Below are 9,903 nucleotides of genomic sequence, written 5' to 3' on the forward strand. Positions count from 1 at the left end.
ACCTTTCCAGAGGCCCCCATCACTCAGGACGAGTGAAATGTTTATTTAGCAAGTTCCTCAACAATTAGAAATCAAAAGAAAGTAAACAATAGGAAGATATTCTGTAGATACACTATTCACAGCAGGCCTTTCTTGAGGAGCTTATGTGGAGTTGAGATAAGGTATGTGACTCTGCTTCCTCCATAGTCAAATTCAGGGTGTCCGATCTGCAGCCTATGTGCCACGAGCAGATTATTTGAGGACGATTTTACTTATCTGTGGTGTCAGATATCATGAAAAATATGCTTGGACCTTTTCTTTTGCTCATCACCTATTGCTAGCGTTTGGTATTTGAATGTTGCCCAAGACAACTCTACCAGTGTTCAGCAGAAAAGAAAAAAGGTTGGACATCCCAGCCATAATTGCTATATTTACATGCTTCTATCCTCAGATTGTTGAGAATATGCATACAAAGGAACCCAGACAGTTTATTTACTATTTATTTTTATGGTTTTCATTACTTAAGCATAATAAACTATACTTTTGAGTAGAGATATTTCTAGGCTATGTCTCAAGACCTGGATGTTCCTTTTTGCCCACATTTCAAGCGTAGCTGACCAGGAGACTCAACACTAACCACACGTTTAGTGTCAAACCCAAAAATCCTATCCTTGTCGCTGCTTCTCTTCCCAAAGCCCAAGAATCCATTACTCAAGTGTGAAGAAAATATTTTATTTTTTTTTTACTTTTGAATGAAAGTAGGTATGTTTTAAATACATATTCTCTTAGTTCTTTTTACTATTCTAAAAGGAGCCACTACATTGAATGAACAATATTTAAGCATGAACTGATTTTAAATAAATTGGATATTAAAATACTGTTCCATATGCAGATGGTCCCACTTAAGATGGTTTGACTTCACAATGTTTCAACTTTACATATGCGTTCAGTAAAAAATGTTATTTGAGTGACTCCACAACAATTCTACTTTTTTCTTTTAGTAACATATTCAATAAATTACACAACATAATATTTAATCGTAAAATAAGGTTTGTGTTAGATGATTTTGCCTAACTTCATGCTAATGAAAGTAAACTAAGCATGTGAGCTATGATCTATCAAATGAATTTCATCTTACACTATTTTCAACCTGTGATAAACGTATCAAGATGTAACCCCATTGTAAACTGGGGAATATCTGTATTGTAATTCAAAGACAAAGAGGACTCCTCCATATATATATATATATACACATATATATATATATACACATATATATATATACACATATATATATATATCTTGACATATGCACATGTTATCATGTATTACACGGAAAAAAAACTGAAACGACCCCCCCAAAATCTGAATAAAAGTTATTTCTAGTGAAAAAAGTAATCATAAAAAGGCAATAGACACAGTCTATCATATAGCTTTCTTAAAATCTAAGGTGTTGAAATTTTGAACAGTAAAACTGAATTTACATAGTACTTTATAAATGATATCAAAATAAAGCATAGGCTTTCCATATTGCTTTGTTGTTTAGAAGAATATTAACAGTAGTATTTTGTATTTAGCTTGCTAAACGTAGTACATCGCTCAAATAAACACAGAGATATTTGAGACCTTAACGTGTTTCTCAACTGCTCATTGAAACCCCACAAAAGCAGCTATAAAAGACTGGCTGCTGTGTCATAGACTGACACCGACTGCATCAGTGACAAGCTCTTCTCCCCCTGTGTGTCATTCACCTCCACCACGTAAGTCATCTGGCTTCTGTCGGGGTTAAAAGTGGGAGGTCAGTTGTGAAATAACATCTTCCTTAAAAAATATAAACAAAGGAAAATTTTAAAATTGTATCTAACTTTTATCATTAGAGCCTTTATATTTGTATTCACCAGGTCCCTTTGTCTTTGACTTTAACAAAAGGCACACCATCAAGTGATACTCCCAATTCAGAGAAACTCAGAACCGATGAAGTCTCAGAGGGGAATGATATAGGTAGCTTGAAAGTTTCTCACCCCAGAGGCTACTCTGCAGAGGAATATATGCATCCCACTCTCCCATGGACATTGGTCTTGACAGAAAATGGATTGTTTGTTTTGCTGCAGTATGATTTCATATCAAAATTTAGTTAAAATACCGCCAATGCTTAATCCATGGGAAAAAATATTGTCTGTCTGGTAAGATACAGTCTATATTCCATACATTTACTAACTTGTCTTTTACTTCCCTTCCTTTATTACATTAAGAGATTTTTTTACAGTGGAGTTATTGTGAAGATGATGTTAAACATTGTGTGTGAAATTTTCTGGCACACAAAGAGACACAGAGGGACTGAGATTTCACATGCCCCTGAAATTAGTAGCTCAAAAAAGAAATAGGCTTTAAAAAAGTGAGTGAGAAATAGGCATGTTCTTATTTCCTTTTTTATTTTTATCTTTCTAAGGTTTCTTCTCATTGATGATTTCTGCCTGAAATCATTTTGTTTTATAAATATATACTCTTGGGATCAAGAGATTAATCTTTCCTCTCTAGAACATGCTGGAAAATTCATTATAATGGTATTATTACTAGTGCTATCAATATTATTTATTTTATTAGTAATACTTTCTCTTTTGTAATTCAACAGAAATAATACTAACCATTTTAAAGTAAGTAACAAGGTGGAAAAGCAAATATCGGCTCTTAGAGTGTTTATGTAATTTGTAGCACCTACCATCTATTTCTTTTTCATCTGAAGTATGCAGTATACAGCAAGAAAATATTCAATAAGGTCTTATTGACTTGACTAGAAAAACATAAAACCTGCTTCCAAATATGCTAGTTTCTAATTCTGTTCTCAATTTATCCCTCGTAGCCAATAACACTACTGAATTTAAACAATAAAAACAAGAACAATTTCAATTATATGTAACAACAGAGATAAGCCCAGACTCAAGAAGCAAATAACTTGAAGCCATTAGTGCACCAGCAAAAGTAATAGAATTATTATGGATACATAGAATATGTTTCATACAGCTATTGGTCCTTTGTATTTCTTCTCATATTGGTTAACTTTTCACAGCACATGTATTCTTAAGAAGAGTTTTCTCATTTTGTTCATGATTCATAGAAATTATATTCATTCCCAGACTAAACTCTTCTCTAAAGCGGCACTCTTTTCAAAGCTTAACCCTAGTATGCTGTTTATCTGTGCTACTTTGGGCATTTACTTTGTGTTCACTTATTCTTTCAGTAGTAAAATGACCCTAATTGTTATCATAATTATGAAATAACTATCGGAAGTACTTAACATAGCCCTAAGATATATAGAAATTTTTAATTTAATATTAATATGAGAGTGCATATGATTAGATCATATTGTTTGCCCTAGGTGAAATCCAAGTTGTAGTTTGAGCCCCTCTTCCAAGAAGTGTGCCATATACCTTTACATTGTGCACATTAGGTGATAGCTTACCACCCTCCCTCCTTTCTCCCCTCCCCCTTCCATCCTGATTGAATTTAATTATGTTTTTCTCTCATGTAAGTGTGTAATTCATCCGCTAGTTCCACATTAGTATTGAGTACATTAGATGTTTTCTTCTCCATTCTTGTGCTACCTATATACTGTTGGTGAAATAGCAAACTAATATAGCCTTTGAGAGGAAGTAGAGAGAATTCTCAAAGAGCTAAAAGTAGATCTTCCATTTGCTCTCACAATACCATTACTAGGTATCTACCCAAAGGAAAAAAAGATCATTTTACCACAAAGACATTTGCACTAGAATGTTTATCGCGGCTCCAAAGTTGCCAAGATGTGGAAACAACCCAAGTGCCCAGCAACCCATGAAAGGATTAGTAAACTATGGTATATGTATGCCCTGGAATACTAACCAGCCATAAAGAAAGATAAAAACTTTGTACGTTTTGTATTTATCTGGATGGATTTAGAGAACATCCTTTTAAGTAGAAATTTTATAAAATGCTACTTAGCAATTTCCCAACTTTAATAAATGACTATAAAGATGATTCATCAGGAAATAGTCATGGCTCTTGGAGGTAAGTGATCCATTGTAGAAAATCCCTTGAGATCTAGATATTTAAAAAAGAAGAAGGAAAAGGAGACTGCAAAGTGGGAGATGAGAGAAAAAAGAAATGGGGACTGGGAAAGCAGGAAGTGGAAAGACAATAAATCTATTTTCTACTTGACAGAATTAGATTTTTAAAAGAGTTCATTTAAATAGCAAAAATGAGTAATTTAGAGACAAAGTTTCTATAAATTGTTGGTAATAAACCTAATTGGATTATATATGTCATTCACCCTGACATTGCAAAAGAAAATCTTCTGCCAGTGATAGTTAGGGAGAACATAATGTATTTCCGAATCCCTGGCTTCTTAGTCTAAGGCAATGAGACAGTAGAAATTGCCATGGATATGGTGGAAATGGAGGGAATTATCTAACTAAAATTTTGTATGTGGAGTCTCTGGGTGCCAACAGCCTTCTCATTTCTAATACTAAACTTTGCTTCTCAAGTTGCTAGTTCCTCTCCTAGTCTTCACCACAGAGTTTGGTCCATTTTAGTCCATGTAGAGACTTCCAGATACCAGTTTCTTAGAAACCAACTTGTTTTGAATTAGAAATTTAGTATCAGAAATGTGTCCTATGGGACTTATACCATGTCAGGCAAAATGGGCTTCCAAACACATTTTAGTATTCTATACTGAAGACTCAACTTCATGAGTCATCGTGACTGTGGTATATCTAAGGTTATGAACAATTTCTTATGGATTACATAACCTTTGAGTTTCACGATCAGAGAATATTTATCCCTGACACTCATGATTTCCTCCTGCCTGGAACATTTATTCTTTCACAGGTAGCTAACCACCTCCTCCTTGACTGGTTTTGCTCTTGTACTTAGTTGTCTACGTTCATTGGTGTAAAATGTCTTGTCATTTTGTTAAGACTTGTTAAGTCTATTTTTTTGCTTATTCATTTAATTACGAATGAAACAATTACTGACATTCAGTAATGTGTTACTATTTTCTAGACTTTCAATTTATATACCAGAACTCTTTGTCTACCATATAGTCCTTAAACAAAATACCCTTTTAAAGAACACTGTTATTTTACCTCAGCTCTACAGTACTTAATCGACCATAATTCTTGATTCATACTATATTCTCATTACTTTTTCACGCCCATTATGTATATGTTTATTCATTCATTAATAAAATTACACCTATGAAAACATGACACCATACATGAACTAAATTTGTAATGTGTTCATGTGCTATGTGCTCATTTTAATCCTAGGTTGGCCCTCCCCTCATCTGAGGTTACATATATCATACATTTTCTCCTTTTTATTTCATAAATAGTTTTCTTACTCATATACTAATATTTTACCTTGAAAAGTTTACTGTTAGTTTTCTATTGCTTTTCATCTGATAAGAATTGTGCTGAATGGATTCATTTTAAACTTTTTTACTAAGATATTTCTATATGACTTTATATAGCATTTTTTGTGATTCTGAACAATATTTCATTGTTTTGTCAATGGGTGTTATTATAAACCTCTCCTTGTACACATATGCAGGAGTTTATCTTGGAATGTAAATGGGTAATGGAATTAATGTGCCATAGGATATGTGAATGTTACTTTCCAAGAAAATACCAATTGTTTTCCAAAGTCAGTCATTATTAAGAAATTCTCTTATTGCATGTATTGTTCATTCAGAAAATCTGATATCACTTCTCTCTTTTTTTTTTTTAAGGTGAATTTACAACAAACTGGACTAAATGGAAGAAGTAAACCAATCTGTGGTGTCTGAATTTATTATTCTTGGGCTTTGTGATTCATGGAGGCTCCAGGCCTTGCTCCTAGTGATATTTTCTTCCCTTTACTTGATCACCATTTTAGGCAACATCTTCACTGTGGTCATAATCATTGGTGACCTCCATCTGCACTCCCCTATGTACTTCCTGCTAGCCAATCTCTCATTCATTGACTTCTGCCTTTCCTCGGTCACTACCCCTAAAATGATCACAGACTTTCTCAAAGAAAATAAGACCATCTCCTTTGGAGGATGCATGTGTCAAATTTTCTTTGTACACTTCTTTGGAGGGGGTGAAATGGTGCTGCTTGTGTCAATGGCCTATGACCGTTACGTGGCCATCTGCAAGCCACTCCATTACTCCAGCATCATGGACAGACAAAAATGCATCTGGCTGGTTGTGATATCATGGATCATTGGATTTCTGCATGCCATGAGTCAGCTAGCAATGATTTTGAATCTGCCCTTCTGTGGACCCAAAGCAGTGGATAGCTTTTTCTGTGATATCCCTTTGGTGATCAAACTCGCCTGCATGGATACTCATATTCTGGGAATAGTGATAAATGCCGACAGTGGGGTTTTGGCAACAACTTGCTTCATTCTCTTGATGATCTCCTACACTTATATCCTGATAACTGTCCGCCTGCATTCTAAAGATGGAGCATCAAAAGCTCTGTCTACCTGTACTTCCCACATCACAGTGGTGGTGCTGTTTTTCGGACCCTGCATCTTCATCTACCTGTGGCCACTCAGCATCACTTGGGTGGACAAGTTTCTTGCCGTGTTTTACACAGTAATCACACCTCTCCTGAATCCAGCCATTTATACATTGAGAAATAAAGACATTAGAAATGCCATAAAGAGACTGATAAACAAGCATAAGGATTCAAGGAATAACTTTTAGATATCTCATGAAATCAGAAAATCCACCATGTACACCACAGTGTGGCCACGATTTTGACCTGGAAATTTAACTGAGAATACTACTTATTCATAGATGTAAGCTATGAGTAGTCCTAAGAGTATGTTTATATTTTTTCCATTTGAAAATAAGCTCCAAAATCCAACAGTTAGATTCTTACCACTTAGAGAGAATAATAATTCTGCATAAATATTTCTTTGTATGTGTTCCAAAATTACTAGATGATAACAATAATGATATTGATAACCACAAAAATAATTGCCACTATTTAGTAAACACTATCAATGCGCTCAACACTGTGCAAAGCAGTTTACTAGGGTTATGTATTACTTACAAAATCACTTTGAGTTAATTATCATTATTCCTATTTCTAAAAATACATAACATATCCATTCTAATTCTAACTTACCTAGAGAGTATACTAAAGATATTTGAGTAATCTGCATCTACTTAGAAAACAAAATGATAAATGGATCAAGCCATAATACTATTGCCCTGTCTTCCACAATGTAATCTCTTTAAGTTTTCAAGGGTCTTAATCATTGACATAAACATAGGGTTTCCTCTTAAATATACAGGAAGGAAAATAGATGATTCTTATGTCATTTGATACATTATTTTTATGATTACAGTCTTGCCATTATGAAGAAATAAATAAAGTTGGTGATCAATACAAGTTGAGAATTATAAGAAGTTTGCTGACCAAGGACCTCAACACCATTTACATATGGTCATTTAATTGTCCCTTACAGCAGGCTGAGTGAGTGTTCAGGCCAGCACTAAGTCTACCTATAACCACATAAGGAAATTCCTTTTAGTACAATAATCACTTAATGCCAAATCTAACTTTTACTGAGCTAGTGTTCCTACAGTAGGCCCTTCTAAGATAATCCACATCTTGGTTTGAGACATGGACGACAACCTCTCTTTCCCACAGTACTTTGAACGTGGAAACAACTCATTTGCCTACATAATTATGTATAGTTCACTTCCTTCCTTCACCTTGAACATGTAATGAGTAATATAAATCTTCAGGAGAATTTTCCAAGTCTCAAGGATATTGGACTGTGTGCACATACGGTTTCACTCTCATGCCTCAGCTGAGACTGTGTGGTTACTTGCCTGGCCCCATCAAGCTGTTATTTAAGTTTACCTTGTCACCTTCACACCCTGTGGCTGATCCACTGGCCAGGAAGCCTCCTCTGTCACTTATAGATATTCACAAGTATCTCAGGATGAGGCTGGACAATTGCATTACTGTCCCAGGAAAAGTATGCTCAGGTCCAGGATGACCAGAATAAACCTTTCATTCCAATAAGACCACATCTTTTGAGGCAACATCTGGTGGTGGATGATAAGGAATTAAAATCTCTGTTTAATGAGTTTATCAATACAACACAAGAGGTATTGCTTCATCCTCTATCCTGACCCATAGCGCCCAGACTCTGAAATCACTTTCATTTACCTGATTTCATTCACTTAAGGCAGGTCATAAATCCAGTGGCCTTTGCTACATAAAGGCTCATTTTTCTCAGTCAGGGCACCTGAAGCTCCCACCCTTTCAGCTTTAACCTGAGGATACTTGAACAAGATCTACTGAGTAACAAAACTAACACTTCCCTCTCCCTCTTAAAAAGTAATACAACTAACACTTACACAATTGAATAGATTGATTTTTGACACACCTTACTTCGTAAAGCTAACTATGAAGTTCATTTACCCTCTGGGATATATACAGACCTTCTCCCAGCAGAAGGATAGCAGCTATCAAGCTTGGGTAAATTCTTAGAACCTTTCCAGAGGCCCCCATCACTCAGGATGATTGAAATGTTTATTTAGCAAGTTCCTTAACAATTAGAAATCAAAAGAAAGTAAACAACAGGAAGACATTCTGTAGATACGCTATTCACAGCAGGCCTTTCTTGAGGAGCTTATGTGGAGTTGAGATAAGGTATGTGACTCTGCTTCCTCCATAGTCAAATTCAGGGTGTCCGATCTGCAGCCTATGTGCCACGAGCAGATTATTTGAGGACGATTTTACTTATCTGTGGTGTCAGATATCATGAAAAATATGCTTAGACCTTTTCTTTTGCTCATCACCTATTGCTAGCATTTGGTATTTGAAGTGTTGCCCAAGACAACTCTACCAGTGTTCAGCAAGAAAAGAAAAAAGGTTGGACATCCCAGCCATAATTGCTATATTTACATGCTTGTATCCTCAGATTGTTGAGAATATGCATACAAAGGAACCCGGATAGTTTATTTACTATTTATTTTTATGGTTTTCATTACTTAAGCATAATAAACTATACTTTTGAGTAGAGATATTTCTAGGCTATGTCTCAAGACCTGGATGTTCCTTTTTGCCCACATTTCAAGCGTAGCTGACCAGGAGACTCAACACTAACCACACGTTTAGTGTCAAACCCAAAAATCCTATCCTTGTCGCTGCTTCTCTTTCCAAAGCCCAAGAATCCATTACTCAAGTGTGAAGAAAATATTTTATTTTTTTTTTTTACTTTTGAATGAAAGTAGGTATGTTTTAAATACATATTCTCTTAGTTCTTTTTACTATTCTAAAAGGAGCCACTACATTGAATGAACAATATTTAAGCATGAACTGATTTTAAATAAATTGGATATTAAAATACTGTTCCATATGCAGATGGTCCCGCTTAAGATGGTTTGACTTCACAATTTTTCAACTTTACATATGCGTTCAGTAAAAACTGTTATTTGAGTGACTCTACAACCATTCTACTTTTTTCTTTTAGTAGCATATTCAATAAATTACACAACATAATATTTAATCGTAAAATAAGGTTTGTGTTAGATGATTTTGCCTAACTTCATGCTAATGAAAGTAAACTAAGCATGTGAGCTATGATCTATCAAATGAATTTCATCTTACACTATTTTCAACCTGTGATAAACGTATCAAGATGTAACCCCATTGTAAACTGGGGAATATCTGTATTGTAATTCAAAGACAAAGAGGACTCCTCCATGTATATATATATATATATATATATATATATATCTTGACATATGCACATGTTATCATGTATTACACGGAAAAAAAACTGAAATGACCCCCCAAAATCGGAATAAAAGTTATTTCTAGTGAAAAAAGTAATCATAAAAAGGCGATAGACACAGTCTATCATATAGCTTTCTTAAA

The 9,903-nt window shown here is 34.7% G+C and overlaps 1 protein-coding gene across 1 annotated transcript; it reads left to right on the plus strand.

The window, feature by feature from the left end:
• Positions 1 to 5,765: 5,765 nt before the first annotated feature.
• Positions 5,766 to 6,704, plus strand: LOC128588655 (olfactory receptor 4K3-like). Its single transcript, XM_053595532.1, has one exon. It carries the CDS (start codon positions 5,766 to 5,768, stop codon positions 6,702 to 6,704), a length of 939 nt encoding a protein of 312 aa, XP_053451507.1.
• Positions 6,705 to 9,903: the final 3,199 nt, after the last annotated feature.

Source organism: Nycticebus coucang, chromosome 6, assembly GCF_027406575.1.
Source record: "Nycticebus coucang isolate mNycCou1 chromosome 6, mNycCou1.pri, whole genome shotgun sequence".
Classification (NCBI taxonomy): domain Eukaryota; kingdom Metazoa; phylum Chordata; class Mammalia; order Primates; family Lorisidae; genus Nycticebus; species Nycticebus coucang.

Bases quoted from the DNA above. Each gene is read 5' to 3' on its own strand.
- LOC128588655 (XM_053595532.1), top strand. From the start codon at position 5,766: ATGGAAGAAGTAAACCAATCTGTGGTGTCTGAATTTATTATTCTTGGG.